The 19,860-nt window shown below is 49.2% G+C and overlaps 2 protein-coding genes across 3 annotated transcripts in view; one reads left to right on the top strand and one right to left on the bottom strand.

Moving 5' to 3' along the window:
- LOC119962113 (spermatogenesis-associated protein 24-like) overlaps positions 1-10,562 on the bottom strand; it is a 40,156-nt gene extending 29,594 nt beyond the window's left edge. The window contains exon 1 of the mRNA XM_038789997.1: positions 10,248-10,562. Coding sequence (XP_038645925.1) covers positions 10,248-10,340 — 93 coding nt within the window. The 5' untranslated portion in view covers positions 10,341-10,562. The remainder of the gene's footprint in view (positions 1-10,247) is intronic.
- Positions 10,563-10,596: 34 nt separating this feature from the next.
- The window catches only part of mmadhcb (metabolism of cobalamin associated Db), a 51,631-nt gene continuing 42,367 nt past the window's right edge, over positions 10,597-19,860 (top strand). Inside the window, exon 1 of one of the 2 annotated variants that reach the window (XM_038789996.1) lies at positions 10,597-10,732. The gene's annotated coding sequence lies outside the window, so the exon portion shown is untranslated. The remainder of the gene's footprint in view (positions 10,733-19,860) is intronic. The other variant, XM_038789995.1, reaches the window with a different exon arrangement.

Here is a 19,860-nt window from a genome sequence, read left to right as displayed (position 1 = left end):
TCGAAATGTGGAGCTTTTTCAAGGAACAGCTACTGCGTGTCCTTGATAAGTGTGTACCTGTCAGGCAGGGAGGAAGTTGTCGAGCAAGGGAACCGTGGTTTACTAAGGAAGTTGAAGCACTTGTCAAGAGGAAGAAGGCTTATGTTAGGATGAGACATGAAGGCTCAGTTAGGGCACTTGAGAGTTACAAGTTAGCCAGGAAGGACCTAAAGGGAGAGTTAAGATGAGCGAGGAGAGGACACGAAAAGTCGTTGGCGGATAGGATCAAGGAAAACCCTAAGGCTTTCTATAGGTATATCAGGAACAAAAGAATGACTAGAGTAAGATTAGGGCCAATCAAGAATAGTAGTGGAAAGTTGTGTGTGGAATCAGAGGAGATAGGGGAAGCATTAAATGGATATTTTTCGTCAGTGTTTACACTGGAGAAAGACAATGTTGTCGAGGAGAACACTCAGGTTCAGTCGACCAGGCTAGATGGAATTGAAGTTCAAAAGGAGGAGGTGTTAGCAATTTTAGAAAATGTCAAAATAGATAAGTCCCCTGGGCCAGATGGGATTTATCCTAGGATTCTCTGGGAAGCCAGGGAGGAGATTGCAGAGCCTTTGTCCTTGATATTTATGTCGTCTTTGTCGACAGGAATAGTGCCGGAAGACTGGAGGATAGCAAATGTTGTCCCCTTGTTCAAGAAGGGGAGTAGAGACAACCCTGGTAATTATAGACCTGTGAGCCTTACTTCGATTGTGGGTAAAATGTTGGAAAAGGTTATAAGAGATAGGGTTTATAATCATCTTGAAAAGAACAAGTTGATTAACGATACTCAACACGGTTTTGTGAAGGGTAGGTCATGTCTCACAAACCTTATTGAGTTTTTTGAGAAGGTGACCAAACAGGTGGATCAGGGTAAAGCTGTTGATGTGGTGTATATGGATTTCAGTAAGGCGTTTGATAAGGTTCCCCACGGTAGGCTATTGCAGAAAATAAGGAAGTATGGAATTAAAGGTGATTTAGCGGTTTGGATCAGTAATTGGCTAGCTGAAAGAAGACAGAGGGTGGTGGTTGATGGCAAATGTTCATCCTGGAGTTCAGTTACTAGTGGTGTACCGCAAGGATCTGTTTTGGGGCCACTGCTGTTTGTCATTTTTATAAATGACCTGGAAGAGGGTGTAGAAGGATGGGTTAGTACATTTGCAGATGACACGAAGGTCGGTGGAGTTGTGGATAGTGCTGAAGGATGTTATAGGATACAGAGGGACATAGATAAGCTGCAGAGCTGGGCTGAGAGGTGGCAGATGGAGTTTAATGCGGAAAAGTGTGAGGTGGTTCACTTTGGAAGGAGTAACAGGAATGCAGAGTACTGGGCTAATGGCAAGATTCTTGGTAGTGTAGATGAACAGAGAGATCTCGGCATCCAGGTACATAAATCCCTGAAAGTTGCCACCCAGGTTAATAGGGCTGTTAAGAAGGCATATGGTGTGCTAGCCTTTATAAGCAGGGGGATTGAGTTTCGGAACCACAAGGTCATGCTGCAGCTGTACATAACTCTGGTGCGGCCACACCTGGAGTACTGTGTGCAGTTCTGGTCACCACATTATAGGAAGGATGTGGAAGCTTTGGAAAGGGTTCAGAGGAGATTTACTAGGATGTTGCCTGGTATGGAGGGAAGGTCTTACGAGGAAAGGCTCAGGGAATTGAGGTTGTTTTCGTTAGAGAGGAGAAGGCTGAGAGGTGACTTAATAGAGACATATAATATAGTCAGAGGGTTAGATAGGGTGGACAGTGAGAGTCTTTTTCCTCGGATGGTGATGACCAACACGAGGGGACATAGCTTTAAATTGAGGGGTGATAGATATAGGACAGATGTCAGAGGCAGTTTCTTTACTCAGAGAGTAGTAGGGGTATGGAACGCCCTGCCTGCAATAGTAGTAGACTCGCCAACTTTAAGGGCATTTAAGTGGTCACTGGATAGACATATGGATGAAAATGGAATAGTGTAGGTCAGATAGGCTTCAGATGGTTTCACAGGTCGGCGCAACATCGAGGGCCGAAGGGCCCGTACTGCGCTGTAGTGTTCTATGTTCTATGCCTCCCGACTTTTAGACCCAGTAGAACAAGGATTCTCAGCCTGCGAGAGGCACCTCCTAGCAGATTTCTGGGCAGTTCAATACTTCTCCTACATTACCGGACTCAACCCCATCACCATTTTGACCGAGCACACCCCCACACAGTTACTCCTAGACGGTCGACTGAAGGATGGTTCAGTTAGCCAGATTAGGGCAGCTAGGTGGACACTACTTTTACAAGGACGCGACATTACGGTAAAACGGACCCGCACACACACATTTTTAGCCGACAACCTCCAATATCCAGGACAGCCACCTGAATGTGAAATTGTAGCACCCCTACACAACACAGGACCCTTTATAGCAAAGACACCCCCCAGGAAGATAGGGAACCCAAGACAAAGCCCCCAACACACAGACACGTGTGGCCCACTAAAGATATACGTGGACGGTTCATCCACGGTTTTAGATGGTGAGCGTATCACTGGATGCGGCATCTATGTCGAGGACGCGCAGGGTCGCGCACTCGAAGAAATAGCACTAAAATTGCCAGGTCACTTAGGCGCGCAGGCAGCAGAGCTCGCGGCCATAACTTACATAGTGGACCACCCCAATTCTTTCCTCAGCCCGGCAGACATATATTCGGACAGTCTATACGTCTGCAACAGCTTAACGGATTTTCTACCCCTGTGGAGGACACGAGGTTTTGTCTCCGCAGACGGGAAACCCCTTCCATCAGCCCCTTTACTCCGCCACATTCTAGACAAAGCGAAGGCTAGGACCTTTGGCATTATAAAAGTTAGAAGCCACCATAGGTCATCCCCCCCTGGAAATGTAAAAGCCGACGCACTGGCTAAAGCAGGTTCCAGGCAAAGACACTTTTGGACACCCCCAGCTAGCGCACCAGCTAGCGCCCCTGTGAGTGCAGTTCAAGTCTCACAGACATACATTAAGGATTTAGCAGAGGCACAGAAGCAGGATGAGGATCTCAGGGAGATTTTTAAAGGGACTTTTGTGCCACAATATGATAAGTTCCGACACGCTCTGACCACACATGAGGGTGTGATCATCAAGGACCAGCTTTATGTGGTCCCGCAGCAGGACAGAAACCAAATGATTGCTTTGTTCCATGACGGAGACGGACATCAAGGGATCGACCCGACCACGAGGCACCTCAGGCAACTCTGTTGGTGGCCTAACCTAAGGACCGATGTAACCCATTACATTGAGAATTGCCTTATTTGCGCCCAGAATAACCCGGAGAGGTATTCCAAAAAGGCACAGCTTCGGCATACTCGACCAGTTAATGGCCCCTGGACAAAACTCCAGATCGACTTTATAGGACCATTGCCCCCTTGTAGGAATGGCTATAAATACGTGCTGGTTGTAATTGATACCTTTACCAGATGGGTAGAGGCATTCCCCTCACGCACGAATACAGCTAAGACAGCTGCAAAGATCCTGACCCACCACATCTTCACGAGATGGGGTTTACCTAGAAGTATAGATTCGGACCAGGGATCTCACTTCACAGGACGTGTCATGAAGAACGTCCTGACCATATTCGGCATTAAACAAAATTTTCACATTGCGTATCACCCACAGTCCAGCGGGATTGTAGAGCGCATGAATCGGACCCTAAAATCGACCCTTAGAAAAATGGTTCAAGAGAACAATTCTACATGGGATTCAGTACTCCCATTTGCACTAATGTTTATCCGAAATACGGTTTCCACATCTACAGGTTTCACCCCACACACACTCATGACCGGACGCCCTATGAAAGGTACAGAATTCCTTTTAGGACTGGACATGACTAGCCCCGAAGTGACGGCCCTCACCCATGAGAAAGCTGTTAAAGACCTAGTTGAGACTGTGAGGTCTGCACAGATCGCAGCCGCAGTTCAACTAGGAAAACACCGCAGACAAAGCACAGCCTGCTTTAATAAGAACGTACACCCCACAGAATTCCAGGTTGGGCAACAGGTAATGCTATCTGTGTATAACCCCAGCAGTTTTTTGGCACCAAAATTTTCAGGCCCATATTCAATTTCGGACAAAATTAGCCCCTCAGTTTACAGGATAAAATACCCCAATGGAAAGACTGCGTGGTTCCATATTAACCAACTGAAGGCATATGGAACACAGTCTAACCATGCACACCATGTCCTGCTAGACACAGCAGAACACCTCGCCCCGCCCACTAGAGACACGTTTCCACCATCCCCCTCACAGACCAGTTCATCATCGGACTCGCCCACGACTCCACCCACTGACCACAACAGACCACGCCTCGAAACGCCCACAAGCTGCCAAAGCCGATACAGCGATACTGACACTGACTTTGAGGACAGCCACAGCACACAACCCTACAGCCCACACTGTAGCAACTACGACCCCGACTCCAGTGACCCCATGGAAGTCACCTATATCAAATATCCAGACCCACCACCCGACCCCGACTACCCCGACAATGCCCATTTAAGTTTGGATCCCACACTTTGGCACAGGGACAATTCATACAGACTTGTCCGTAACGATGAAAGTGACCCCCGGTCACATAATTCCAAAATTGCATGCCTGATCCACACAAGGGTGTGGGATCCGGGAGAGCAGGACGACACGGTGTCTAAATCCCGATACGGCAACCCCTTTGTGACCCTGTTCACAGAGGCAGAGGAAAAGTGAGGTGTCCAGATGATGTAAAATAGGAACCGCTTGAGGGAAGCAATATCCTTTCTGATGGAACCTGCACGTATGTTTCGTTTGTAAGTTTATGTTTGTTTGTCTTTAATGTTAATGGTTCAGTTGGAGGTTGGACACCTTCTTTTCAGCCGAAAGGCTTGTGACCGCCTTACACGCACACTAGTTTCTCCGCTGAAACCTTTGAGAACTTCAGTTGTATCCTCTGGTGAACCGACACGGTTCACGACTTGTTCCCTGTTTTTAGATGTTGGAGCATCTTGGCTCCTCCCTTGTTTTTTAGGTGCCCCTCTATTCGGTGAATAGAGGCTGCAAACCCACTGTTAACACATTCTTGCCCGTTGATTCCAGGCTACTCAGGCAGTGGAGAAACGGCACTGAGGACCTGCCCTGTCTGAGAACCCACTTTGGTCAGCCAAGCTCGGGTACGGCACAGCACGCCTTACCCGGGGATTCCATTCAAATCGTACCCGTAGTGGCCCATACGCAACCCATTCGACCTTTTGTTTCAAAATTTGTTTTCATTTTTTCGTTAGGCAGCCCTTAGGCCGCCATCCCACATGCTATTTACATTCGGATGGTAAATTTGCAAGGCCTGCGAGACGGCTCGCAGGAGGAAAGTTGTTAGGTGTATTCTGTTCCTAAAATTCGCTTTTGAAAAAAAAGAGGAGAGTCACAGGGTGTGACTTGGCCAGTCATTTAATGGGTCAATTGGAATGAGAGGACAGATACACTAGCAAGTACGGATATTAAACTGTGTATTGACAGATGCTGTGCTTGATCCCATAGCTTTCGAAGAGTCGAAAGAAGGTTAACAGCAAGGATCGGCCATACAGAGGACAAAGAGAACGAAGAGAAGACCATGATGGAAGCCTACCTATTACTGTTAAATGTTGTATTTGTATATGTGGAAGCAAGTCACGTTTCCCCCACAACCCCCGCCGTCAATGTTTCCCTCACACCAACTACCCCGTGCTCAGCTCTGATCAGCGAAGTTCAGACCTGGTGCACAAAATTTATGACATGGTATTCAATGTCATACGTGATTGAATCACTGTTGGTGATTGCAATCCTCTGCGTAATTGTACAGACCCTCAGGTTGAGGAAGTGGAAAAGGAGAGCCTCCCGTTCCTGCCCCTCAACCGTTTACGGAGTTCGATCCCCTATTTTTCGGTTTCATCAATCCCCCTTGCCCCTTGATGAATAAAGCAATATGTTAATAAAGACACTAATGTATTATATTGTTCTGAACTCGACTGCCGAGTCAGAAAGTGATATGTAATGTGGTGTGAATGGATAAGGATTTTAGACTGTAATAAAATGTTTAAAGTAAGATAAGGATAGTACTTGTGATAGGTAGAGGTTCCCGGTTATTGGTAATGCATGTCCCCTTTGACATAGCGCCAAGTAGAAATGTCAGATAAAATCTTTTGCCATAGTTAAAGACAGCGTAGACGCCCAGGAACTTGCTAAGGTCAGGGAACCCAAAGAGGGCACCCAAAGGCACTCAAAGAAACGTGCATAGGTGATCCTTCACAATTTCTTGTGAGGATCACAAGGAGGGAATGTAGCCACCTAAGATGGACACTGGGCTACAAAATGGAGAACTGCTAAGGCTGCAGGGAAAAACAGTCTTAGCAAGGACAAGCAGTTTGCAGGAGACTAATTAGCATTCTGCACGTACAGAAACCAATTTGTGGCCAGGTGCAGAGTCTCAGCCAAAGGTGTAAATGGCAACAAGATCTACATAGTAATGAGGTGATCCAGATCCAGACCCCACACAATAGAAACATTTAAGTATGAATGGATACTTTTGAGTAGACGCCCAGACAGAATGGCACCACTGTATCCAACACAAAGAACCATAGGGACAGCCCACCCATCGAGAAACGACCCTCAGATTGGGGGGGTTTGGAAGATATCGATTGGGAAAGGCCCAATCGATACATGGCAGGTAAAAGGCCCGCCCCGAAGGGGCACGGACTTCTAGGGACTATAAGGATAGACCCCGCACATGGTTCGGTCTGTTGCTTCCAGACTCCGGCCCAGACTTGTTACATCGCATCCTGACTCCAGTTTCAGCACCGGCCGTTGAGCATCAGCCATCGAACTGTAAGTGCCAATACAACGATCGCTACGTGATCCAGACCTTGCTAAATCCTGACAACTTTAAGTACCTGAGAGTTGCAGACCAAGAACGGGACGACGGCCTTGCTCCCTGACCTTGCTTGTTCCTGTCTAGATAAGTATTTTAGTTGTTTAGTATTAGAAGTAAGTTAGTCTCTTTAGCGTATGCATGTGTATTTATTATATTTGTCATAATAAATATCAATCGTTTGGACTTACTAATCGGTGTACAGATTTATTACTTTGAACCTAACCTTGATATACTTGTGAGGTGTCTAAATACGGCACCTGGCGACTCCTGAGCATAATTACATACACAGAGCCATAGCAGTGTTAAGCACACGGCCTTTAAACGGAGGCGTGTTAATACACTCCAGTAAAACGAGCAACAGAACCTATCTCAGACATCTCCCGTACACCTTCCTCCAATCACCTTAAAACTATGTCCCCTGGTGACAGCCATTTCCACCCTGGGGAAAAGTCTCTGGCTCTCCACGCCTCTCATCACCTTGTACACCTCTATCAAGTCACCTCTCTTCCTTTATCGCTCCAGTGAGAAAAGCCCTAGCTCCCTCAACCTTTCTTCATAAGACATGCCCTCCATTCCAGGCAGCATCCTGGTAAATCTCTGTACCCTCTCGAAAGCATCCACATCCTTCCTATAATGTGGCAACCAGAATTGGACGCAATATTCCAAGTGTGGTCTAACTAGGGTTTTATAAAGCTGCAGCAAAGCCTCCCGGCTCTTAAACTCAATCCCCCTGTTAATGAAAGCCAACACACCATACGCCTTCTAAACACCCCTCTCAACCTGGGTGGTAACTTTGAGGGGTCTACGTGCCTGGACCCCAAGATCCCTCTGTCCCTCCACACTTCCAAGAATGCTGCCTTTAACCCTGTGTTCAGCATTCAAATTCGACCTTCCAAAATGACCTACTCGATGACCAAAATTACCTACTCAATTCCCTGGAGTCATAAGAGAGCAAATAGCTCAAGAAGCAATAGCTCAAACAATTTGAGAAAAGACAGCGAGCAGGAGAGAAGCTTTTAGAAATCTCTCCCTCAAACCCCTTGAAGGTGCTCCTTAAACCCTTGGCCAAACTTTTTTGCACCCCCCCCAAACGGTCTTGTGGAGCGCCCTGTCATGACTGACGTGATGATGTGGAGATTCCGGCGTTGGACTGGGGTGAGCACAGTAAGAAGTCTTACAACACCAGGTTAAAGTCCAACAGGTTTGTTTCAAACACTAGCTTTCGGAGCACTGCTCCTTCCTCAGGTGAATGAAGAGGTATGTTCCAGAAACATATATATAGACAAATTCAAAGATGCCAGACAATGCTTAGAATGCGAGCATTTGCAGGTAATTGAATCTTTACAGATCCTGAGATAGGGATAACCCCAGGTTAAAGAGGTGTGAATTGTGACAATGCAGAATCGCTGATCAGAAACTTATAGCCAAGCTCCGCACACATGAGTACGCCCTCAACCGGGACCTGGGATTCATTTTTTTTTCTATAAATTTAGATTACCCAATTATTTTTTCCAATTAAGGGGCAATTTTAGTGTGGCCAATCCACCTAATCTGCACATTTTTGGGTTGTGGGGGCGCAACCCACACAGACACGGGGAGAATGTGCAAACTCAAAACGGACGGGACCTGGGATTCATGTCGCATTACATTCATCCCCACCATCTGGCCTGGGCTTGAGAAATCCTACCAACTGTCCTGGCTTGAGACGATTCACACCTCTTTAACCTGGGGTTACCCCTATCTCTGGATCTATAAATCTCCAGACGCAATTCTGCAACTCATCCGCTTCATTCTGGATCACGTCTTCACCAAGTTCTTCATCCAGACGCAGGGAACAGACATGGGGACCAAATTTGCACCTCAATACGCCAATATCTTCATGCACATGTTTGAACAAGACCTCCTCACCGCACAGGACCTTCAACCAACGTTATACACCAGATACATCGATGACATTTTTTTCCTTTGGACCCACGGCGAAGAATCACTGAAACGACTGCACGATGATGACATCAATAACTTCCATTCCACCATCAGACTCACCATGGACTACTCTCCAAAATCAGTTGCATTCTTGGACACACTCGTCTCCATCAAGGACGGTCACCTCAACACTTCGCTTTACCGCAAGCCCACGGATAACCTCACGATGCTCCACTTTACCAGCTTCCACCCTAAACACATTAAAGAAGCCATCCCCTATGGACAAGCCCTCCGTATACACAGGATTTGCTCAGACGGGGAGGAGCGTAACAGACATATATAGTACATACAGAGTACCCTTCGTCGTCCAGTACTTTCTTGCCAAGGTCATCCCCACACCCCCACTACTTGCCTTCAAACAACCACGCAACCTCAAACAAACCATTATTTGCAGCAAACTACCCGGCCTTCAGAACAGCGACCACGACACCACACAACCCTGCCATGGCAATCTCTGCAAGACGAGCCACATCATTGACACGGATACCACCATTATACGTGAGAACACCACCCACCGTGTATGCGGTACATACTCGTGCGACTCGGCCAACGTTGTCTACCTCATACGCTGCAGGGAAGGATGTCCTGAAGCGTGGTACATTGGCGAGACCATGTGGACGCTGCGACAACGAATGAATGGACATCACGCGACAATCACCAGGCAGGAATGTTCCCTTTCAATCAGGGAACACTTCAGCAGTCAAGGGCATTCAGCCTCTGATCTCCGGGTAAGCGTTCTCCAAGGCGGCCTTCAGGACGTGCGAAAACGCAGAATCGCCAAGCAGAAACTTATAGCCATGTTCCGCACACGAGTGCGGCCTCAACCGGGACCTGGGATTCATGTCGCATTACAGTCATCCTCCACCATCTGGCCTGGGCTTGCAAAATCCTACCAACTGTCCTGGTTTGAGACAATTCACACCTCTTTAACCTGGGGTTACCCCATCTCTGGATCTGTAAAGATTCAATTACCTGCAAATACTCGCATTCTAAGCATTGACTGGCATCTTTGAATTTGTCCATATATATGTTTCTGGAACATACCTCTCCATTCATCTGAGGAAGGAGCAGTGCTCCGAAAGCTAGTGTTTGAAACAAACATGTTGGACTTTAACCTGGTGCTGTAAGACTTCTTACTATGACTGATGTGATATAACTTGTTGTCGAGGAGTTTAGCCCTTCTGAGGGCAGACTGTCTGGGTTAGAGAGGCACTCCGGCGGCGGGGTGAAGCCCCGAGGCCGGCAACCTGCCCGGGCCGCTCTTTGCCCTGACTCCGGGGATTCCCGCCGGACCCGAGCGGGGAAGGGGCACTCAGTCACTCCCTCAGTCAGTCAGTCCTCACCGTCTGGCCGAAGCGCCGGATTTGCTGCTGCTGCGTGAGGACCACATCCTGCAGCTGCTGGTGAACCAGGCTGTGCGTCCTCCAGTCCGCCATCGCCGGGAGCCGGTTCTGTCGCCCTCTCACCAATCACTGAGCGAGCCTGACCACCAAATCTATTTCAATATTTTCACCCCCGCAAAAAAAATATCAATCTCTCGTCTCCATTTTGACGCTATAATTTGTTTTCTGGGCCATGGTGTTGATATTAACGGGGGGAATGCTGTGTTAGTGGACGGTTGGTTGCCAGGATAAGGCGTGAGGCGTGGGCTAGGCCCCGTTGCTATGGAGCTCTGGGAGAGGCGCCATGGTGACAGGCACTCAGGGGCGGGGCAACGTGCGTGGTGACGTCTTGGATACGTGTGTTTCCGAGCTGAAGCAGGCAGGCCGAGGCGGTGCGACCTGCGGAGACGGTGGATCCGGATAGAGGAGGGGGAAGGACCCTGCCGGTGAGTTTGAGCGGGAGGAGGAAGCTGTGCCTCCCACCCGGGCCAGGGGTCATCGTAACACCCGCTACCCGGGTAAAGCTGTCAATGTGAGGGGAGTCCAGCATCTGCCCAGCAGGCCCAGGACGGCAGGCTGGGTCTGGGGCAGCAGGCTGGGTGTCCTGGCTGGGGCGGCAGCCTGGGTGTACTGCCCGGGGCGGCAGGCTGGGTCTGGGGCAGCAGGCTGGGTGTCCTGGCCGGGGCGGCAGGCTGGGTGTCCTGGCCGGGGCGGCAGCCTGGGTGTACTGCCCGGGGCGGCAGCCTGGGTGTACTGCCCGGGGCGGCAGGCTGGGTGTACTGCCCGGGGCGGCAGGCTGGCTGTACTGCCCGGGGTGGCAGGTTGGTGTACTGCCCGGGGTGGCAGGATGGGTCTGGGGCGGCAGGCTGGGTCTGGGCGGCAGGCCGGGTGTACTGCCTGGGGCGGCAGGCCGGGTGTACTGCCCGGGGCGGCAGGTTGGTGTACTGCCCGGGGCGGCAGGCTGGGTATGGGGTGGCAGGCTGGGCCTGGGGCGGCAGGCTGGGTCTGGGCGGCAGGTTGGGTGTACTGCCTGGGGCGGCAGGCCGGGTGTGCTGCCCGGGGCGGCAGGCTGGGTATGGGGTGGCAGGCTGGGCCTGGGGCGGCAGGCCGGGTGTACTGCCCGGGGTGGCAGGCTGGGTCTGGGGCGGCAGGCTGGGTGTACTGCCTGAGGCGGCAGGCTGGGCCTGGGGTGGCAGGCCGGGTGTACTGCCTGGGGCGGCAGGCTGGGTCTGGGGCGGCAGGCCGGGTGCGCTGCCCGGGGTGGCAGGCCGGGTGCGCTGCCCGGGGCGGCAGGCCGGGTGCGCTGCCCGGGGCGGCAGGCCGGGTGCGCTGCCCGGGGCGGCAGGCCGGGTGCGCTTCCCGGGGCGGAAGGCCGGGTGCGCTTCCCGGGGCGGCAGGCCGGGTGCGCTGCCCGGGGCGGCAGGCTGGGTCTGGAGCGGCAGGATGGGTGCACTGCCCGGGGCGGCAGGCCGGGTGTACTGCCCAGGGCGGCAGGCTGGGTGTACCGCCCCGGGCGGCAGGCTGGATCTACAGCCCGTGGCAGCAGGCTGGGTCTTTGGCGGCAGGCTGGATCTACTGTCCAGGGCGGGGAGGGGGCAGGCTGGATCTGCAGCCCAGGGTGGCAGGCTGGATCTGCAGCCCAGGGTGGCAGGCTGGATCTGCAGCCCAGGGCGACAGGCTGGGTGTACTGCCCGGGGCGGCGGTCTGAATCTACTGCCCGGGGCGGCGGTCTGAATCTACTGCCTGGGGCGGCGGTCTGAATCTACTGCCCGGGGCGGCGGTCTGAATCTACTGCCCGGGGCGGCAGGCTGGGTGTACTGCCCGGGGCGGCAGGCTGGGTGTACTGCCCGGGGCGGCAGGCTGTGTGTACTGCCCGGGGCAGCAGGCTGGGTATGGGGCGGCAGGCTCGGTGTACCGCCCCGGGGCGGCATGCTGGATGCACTGCAGATGCTGGAGATTTGAAATAACACCAGAAAATGCTGGAAAATGCATCACACAAGCTTGCCACCCCCACATTGATTCTCTATACACCTCCCGCTGCCTCAGAAAGGCAGACAGCATTATTAGAGACCCCTCCCACACAGGCATTGCCTTCTTCCATACCTTTCCATCAGGCAGAAGGTACAGAAGTCTGAAGACCCGCATAGCCAGACATAGGAACAGCTTCTTCCCCACAGCTACAAGACTCATCAACTACTCCCTCTCGGTCTGATCTGTTCCCTGTAAGAACACTATTCACGGCACCCTATGCTGCTCTTGATCATGTATTTGCTTTGTTTAGCCCCTTAGTTTCACACTGCAACCAATCACTGTTTGTCGATGCACCAATTGTCAATGTTCTCTGTTGATTATTCTCTTTGTCTACTATGCACGTACTGCGTACGTTCCCTCGGCCGCAGCAAAATACTTTTCACTGTACTTCGGTACACATGACAATAAATCAAATCAAAAGCTCAGTGAATATGGCAGCATCTGTGGACAGTAAAACAAAGTTAATATTTTCATTCCACTATACTAGTCTCCGTAATAGCAACCATGGAATGATCATCGACTGTCATAAAAAGCAGAGTGAAGAGGGGCAGGGAGAGAATTTTGGAGCCTTTGAGAAGGAAACCTGCCATCCTTAGTAGGCTGGCCTATACGTGATCCAGTGTGGTTCACTCTTAACAGCTCTCTGAAATGGCCAACAAGCTACGCCATTGTGGGAATTATGGATGGACACCAAGTGCTGGCCTTGCCATTGATGGCTGCATTCCATAAAATAGTAAAAATGAGTCTGTTCGCCAACCTGGCCTCACATTCAACCCTGAGATGAATTTCTAACCTCATACTTATGTCATCACTACTGCTCCGTAACATCACCCAAAACTGCATCAGTCTCAGCTCATCTGCTGAAATGCTAATCCATGGCTTCATTACCTTTTGACTTCACTATTCAAATGTTCTTTTGGCTAGTCACCCCCATTCTAACTTTTATGAGCAGAAGGCCATCCAAAACTCTGCTACCTATTTCTTAATTCGCACCAGGTCTTGTTCCCCATCACCCTGCTCTGACTGACCTCTATTAGCTCGCAGTCACTCAACCTTGATTTTAAAATACTCTTCCTTGTTTTCAAATTCCTTCATGGCCTCACTCATCCCTTTCTCTGTAATGTCCTCTAGCCCCACAAACCTCAGATCTCTACACTCCTCTAACTTTGGTCCTCAGTTTTAATCAGCAGCATTGGCAATTGTTGTTTAGGCCCGAAACTCTAGAATTCCCTCCCTGCCCCCCTCCACCTTGCTTTCCTTCTGGTTTAGCACACTTGGCTAAATCGTTGGCTTTTAAAGCAGACCACGGCAGGCCAGCAGCATGGTTCAATTCCCGTACCAACCTCCCCGAACAGGCGCCAGAATGTGGCGACTAGCGGCTTTTCACAGTAACTTCATTTGAAGCCTACTTGTGACAATAAGCGATTTTCATTTTATTTTCAAAAGCAAGCTTTTGCTCATCTCACCTAATATCTCATTTTGTGGCTCAATCTCATGTTTTATTCTATAATGCCCTTGTGATGTTACTTTTAGTCAATTTGTTAAGTTAAAGACACTATGTCAATAGAAATTGTTGTTGATTGAATCACTGTGCTGCCTCCTTTGTAACAGTGAATCAGACATTGAGTTGATATCTATTCCATGGTCTGTTCTGGATGAAGGCGGTTGTGCAATGAAAAGTTTTTAATGTTTCTATTTGTGCGTCAAGTATCTGCACCTGCCATGGTTTACTTGGATGTGTTTTAGGGTCTGTTCATTAGCTTTGCAGAAGATGGATGTTAAGGATCCTCTGTGTCACATTGTTCTTCAAGGTGATTGTGACTCCTTCTGAACTCCATTTGGCTTTTAAGGGTGAAATTATATTGTTGAAGGTTAAGTCCAGAGGTCCCAGGGGGCATGACTTTAAGTGGTGTAGTGGACGTTGCTGAGATCCAGGAGAATGGGGGGATGTTTATTTTGTTCAATTCGCAGAGGATTCTGTGAATCGACGGGGGAGCGTGTAACAACACAGCAGTCAGAGTGGTAGAGTCAGCCACCCCCAATTTTTTCACCATCACCCTGCAAATCTATTCTCTTCAGATGAACCTCCAATTCCCTTTTGAAGGCCGTGAATGAATCTTTTTCCAGCACATACTCGGGTCGGGCATTCCAGATCCTAACCATTTGTTGCCGAAAAAGATTTTCCCTCCAGTTTCCTCTGGTTCGAGGGCTGTGGTTAGCACTGATACTACGGCGCTGAGGACCCGGGTTTGCATCCCGGCCCTGGGTCACTGTCCGTGTGGAGTTTGCATATTCTCCCCGTGTCTGCATGGGTTTCACCCCCACAACCCAAAGATGTGCAGGTTAGGTGAATTGACCACGCTAAATTGCCCCTTAAATAGAGAACAAGAACAAAGAAAATTACAGCACAGGAACAGGCCTTTCAGCCCTCTGCCTGCGCCGATCGAGATCCTTTATCTAAACCTATCTCCTATTTTCCAAGGGCTACTTCCCTCTGTTCCAGCCCGTTCATATACCTGTCTAGATGCCTCTTAAATGATGCTATCGTGCCCGCCTCTACCACCTCCTCTGGTAAAGCGTTCCAGGCACCCACCACCCTCTGCGTAAAAAACTTTCCACGCACATCTTCCTTAAACTTTCCCCCTCTCACCTTGAAATCGTGACCCCTTGTAACTGACACCCCCACTCTTGGGAAAAGCTTGTCGCTATCCACCCTGTCCATACCTCTCATAATTTTGTAGACCTCAATCAGGTCCCTCCTCAACCTCCGTCTTTCCAATGAAAACAATCCTAATCTACTCAACCTTTCTTCATAGCTAGCACCCTCCATACCAGGCAACATCCTGGTGAACCTCCTCTGCACCCTCTCCAAAGCATCCACATCCTTCTGGTAATGTGGCGACCAGAACTGCACGCAGTATTCCAAATGTGGCCGAACCAAAATCCTATACAACTGTAACATGACCTGCCGACTCTTGTACTTAATACCCCATCCGATGAAGGCAAGAGATAGATAGAGAAATACAGCACAGAACAGGCCCTTCGGCCCACGATGTTGAGCCGAACGTTTGTCCAAGGTTAATCATAGAATTTTGGACAATTTTTCATGGCCAATCCACCCAACCTGCACATCTTTGGACTGTGGGAGGAAACCGGAGTACCCGGAGGAAACCCACGCAGTCACGGGGAGGATTTGCAGACTCCACACAGACAGTGACCCAAGTCAAAATCGAACTTGGGACCCTGGAGCTGTGAAGCAATTGTGCTATCTACAATGCTACCGTGCTGCCCTTAAGAAGTTAACCTACACTCCATTATTCTACCCTAATCCATGTACCTATCCAATAGCCGCTTGAAGGTCCCTAACGTTTCCGACTCAACTACTTCCACAGGCAGTGCATTCCATGCCCCCACTACTCTCTGGGTAAAGAACCTACCTCTGACATCCCCTCTATATCTTCTACCATTTATCTTAAATTTATGTCCCCTTGTAATGGTCTGTTCCACCCGGGGGAAAAGTCTCTGACTGTCTACTCTATTCCCCTAATCATCTTATAAACCTCTATCAAGTCACCCCTCATCCTTCTCCGTTCTAATGAGAAAAGGCCTAGCACCCTCAACCTTTCCTCGTATGACCTACTCTCCATTCCAGGCAACATCCTGGTAAATCTCCTTTGCACCTTTTCCAAAGCTTCCACATCCTTCCTAAAATGAGGCGACCAGAACTGCACACAGTACTCCAAATGTGGCCTGACCAAGGTTTTGTACAGCTGCATCATCACCTCATGGCTCTTAAATTCAATCCCTCTGCTAATGAACGCGAGCACACCATAGACCTTCTTCACAGCTCTATCCACTTGAGTGGCAACTTTCAAAGATCTATGAACATAGACCCCAAGATCTCTCTGCTCCTCCACATTGCCAAGAACCCTACCGTTAACCCTGTATTCCGCATTCATATTTGTCCTTCCAAAATGGACAACCTCACACTTGTCAGGGTTAAACTCCATCTGCCACTTCTCAGCCCAGCTCTGCATTCTATTTATGTCTCTTTGAAGCCGACAACAGCCCTCCTCACTATCCACAACTCCACCAATCTTCGTATCATCTGCAAATTTACTGACCCACCCTTCAACTCCCTCATCCAAGTCGTTAATGAAAATCACAAACAGCAGAGGACCCAGAACCATCCCTGCGATACGCCACTGATAACTGGGCTCCAGGCTGAATATTTGCCATCCACCACCACTCTCTGTCTTCTATCGGTTAGCCAGTTTGTTATCCAACTGGCCAAATTTCCCACTATCCCATGCCTCCTTACTTTCTGCACAAGCCTACAATGGGGAACCTTATCAAATGCCTTACTAAAATCCATGTACACTACATCCACTTCTTTACCTTCATCCACATGCTTGGTCACCTCCTCAAAGAAGTCAATAAGACTTGTAAGGCAAGACCTACCCCTCACAAATCCATGCTGACTATCCCTAATCAAGCCATGCCTTTCCAGATGCTCAGAAATCCTATCCCGCAATACCCTTTCCATTACTTTGCCTACCACCGAAGTAAGACTAACTGGCCTGTAATTCCCAGGGTTATCCCTATTCCCTTTTTTGAACAGGGGCACGACATTCGCCACTCTCCAATCCTCTGGTACCACCCCTGTTGACAGCGAGGACGAAAAGATCATTGCCAACGGCTCTGCAATTTCATTTCTTGCTTCCCATAGAATCCTTGGATATATCCCGTCAGGCCCGGGGGACTTGTCTATCCTCAAGTTTTTCAAAACGCGCAACACATCTTCCTTCCTGACAAGTATCTCCTCGAGCTTATCAGTCTGTTTCACACTGTCCTCTCCAACAATATGGCCCCTCTCGTTTGTAAATACTGAAGAAAAATACTTGTTCAAAACCTCTCCTATCTCTTCAGACTCAATACACAATCTCCCGCTACTGTCCTTGATCGGACCTACCCTCGCTCTAGTCATTCTCATATTTCTCACATTTGTGTAAAAGGCCTTGGGGTTTTCCTTGATCCTACCTGCCAAAGATTTTTCATGCCCTCTCTTAGCTCTCCTAATCCCTTTCTTCAGTTCCCTCCTGGCTATCGTGTATCCCTCCAGCGCCCTGTCTGAACCTTGTTTCTTCAGCCTTACATAAGTCTCCTTCTTCCTCATAACAAGACATTCAACCTCTCTTGTCAACCATGGTTCCCTCACTCGACCATCTCTTCCTTGCCTGACAGGGACATACATATCAAAGACACGCAGCACCTGTTCCTTGAACAAGTTCCACATTTCACTTGTGTCCTTCCCTGACAGCCTATGTTCCCAACATCTGCACTTCAATTCTTGTCTGACAGCATTGTATTTACCCTTCCCCCAATTATAAACCTTGCCCTGTTGCACGCACCTATCCCTCTCCATAACTAAAGTGAAAGTCACAGAATTGTGGTCACTACCTCCAAAATGCTCCCCCACTAACAAATCTATCACCTACCCTGGTTCATTACCAAGTACTAAATCCAATATGGCCTCCCCTCTGGTCGGACAATCTACATACTGTGTTAGAAAAGCTTCCTGGACACACTGCACAAACACTACCCCATCCAAACTATTTGATCTAAAGAGTTTCCACTCAATGTTTGGGAAGTTGAAGTCACCCATGACTATTACCCTGTGACTTCTGCACCTTTCCAAAATCTGTTTCCCAATCTGTTCCTCCACATCTCTGCTGCTATTGGGGGGCCTATAGAAAACTCCCAACAAGGTGACTGCTCCTTTCCTATTTCTGACTTCAACCCATATTACCTCAGTAGGCAGATCCCCCTCGAACTGCCTTTCTGCAGCTGTTATACTATCTCTAATTAACAATGCCACCCCCCCCCCCCCCCCACCTCTTTTACCATCCTCCCTAATCTTGTTGAAACATCTATAACCAGGGACCTCCAACAACCATTTCTGCCCCTCTTCTATCCAAGTTTCCGTGATGGCCACCACATCGTAGTCCCAAGTACCGATCCATGCCTTAAGTTCACCCACCTTATTCCTGATGCTTCTTGCATTAAAGTATACACACTTCAACCCATCTCCTTGCCTGCAAGTACTCTCCTTTGTCAGTGTTACCTTCCCCCCTGCATCACTACGTGCTTTGGCGTCCTGAATATCGGCTTCCTTAGTTGCTGGACTACAGATCCGGTTCCCATTCCCCTGCCAAATTAGTTTAAACCCTCCCGAAGAATACTAGAAAACCTTCCCCCACACCCCAGGATATTGGTGCCCCTCTGGTTCAGATGCAACCCGTCCTGCTTGTACAGGTCCCACCTTCCCCAGAATGCGCTCCAATTATCCAAATACCTGAAGCCCTCCCTCCTACACCATTCCTGCAGCCACGTGTTCAACTGCACTCTCTCCCTATTCCTAGCCTCACTATCACGTGGCACCGGCAACAAACCAGAGATGACAACTCTGTCTGTCCTGGCCTTTAACTTCCAGCCTAACTCCCTAAACTTGTTTATTACCTCCACACCCTTTTTCCTACCTACGTCGTTAGTACCAATGTGCACCACGACTTCTGGCTGCTCACTCTCCCCCTTCAGGATCCTGAAGACACGATGTATGCTGTATGCCTTCTTGACCACTCTATCAACCTGCGTTGCCACCTTCAGGGTACAATGGACCTGAACTCCCAGATCTCTCTGCATATCAATTTTCCCCAAGACCCTTCCATTGACCATATAGTCCGCTCTTGAATTTGATCTTCCAAAATGCATCACCTCGCATTTGCCTGGATTGAACTCCATCTGCCATTTCTCTGCCCAACTCTCCAATCTATCTATATTTTGTTGTATTCTCTGACAGTCCTCCTCGCTATCTGCAACTCCACCAATCTTAGTATCATCTGCAAACTTGCTAATCAGACCACCTATACCTTCCTCCAGGTCATTTATGTAGATCACAAACAACATTGGTCCGAGCACGGAACCCTGTGGAACACCACTAGTCACCTTTCTCCATTTTGAGACACTCCCTTCCACCACTACTCTCTGCCTCCTGTCGCCCAGCCAGTTCTTTATCCATCTAGCTAGTACACCCTGAACCCCATACAATTTCACTTTTTCCATCAACCTGCCATGAGAAACCTTATCAAACGCCTTACTAAAGTCCATGTATATGACATCTACAGCCCTTCCCTCATCAATTAACTTTGTCACTTCCTCAAAGAATTCTATTAGGTTTGTAAGACATGACCTTCCCTGCACAAAACCATGCTGCCTATCACTGATCAGTCTATTTTCTTCCAGATGTGAATAGATCCTATCCCTCAGTATCTTCTCCAACAGTTTGCCTACCACTGATGTCAAGCTCACAGGTCTATAATTCCCTGGATTATCCCTGCTACCCTTCTTAAACAAAGGGACAACATTAGCAATTAAAGAACAAAAAATAATCGGGTACTCTCAATTCTTTAAAAAAAAGAAAAAAATGTTTCCTTTGGTTCATTTGCCGATTACCTTAAATCGCTGTCCATTGGTTCTCAACCTT

The sequence above is a fragment of the Scyliorhinus canicula genome, chromosome 2 (genome assembly GCF_902713615.1).
Source record: "Scyliorhinus canicula chromosome 2, sScyCan1.1, whole genome shotgun sequence".
NCBI classification, from domain to species: domain Eukaryota; kingdom Metazoa; phylum Chordata; class Chondrichthyes; order Carcharhiniformes; family Scyliorhinidae; genus Scyliorhinus; species Scyliorhinus canicula.
Note: the sequence above shows the minus strand (reverse complement) of the source record. Positions and strands in the feature narration are given on the sequence as shown.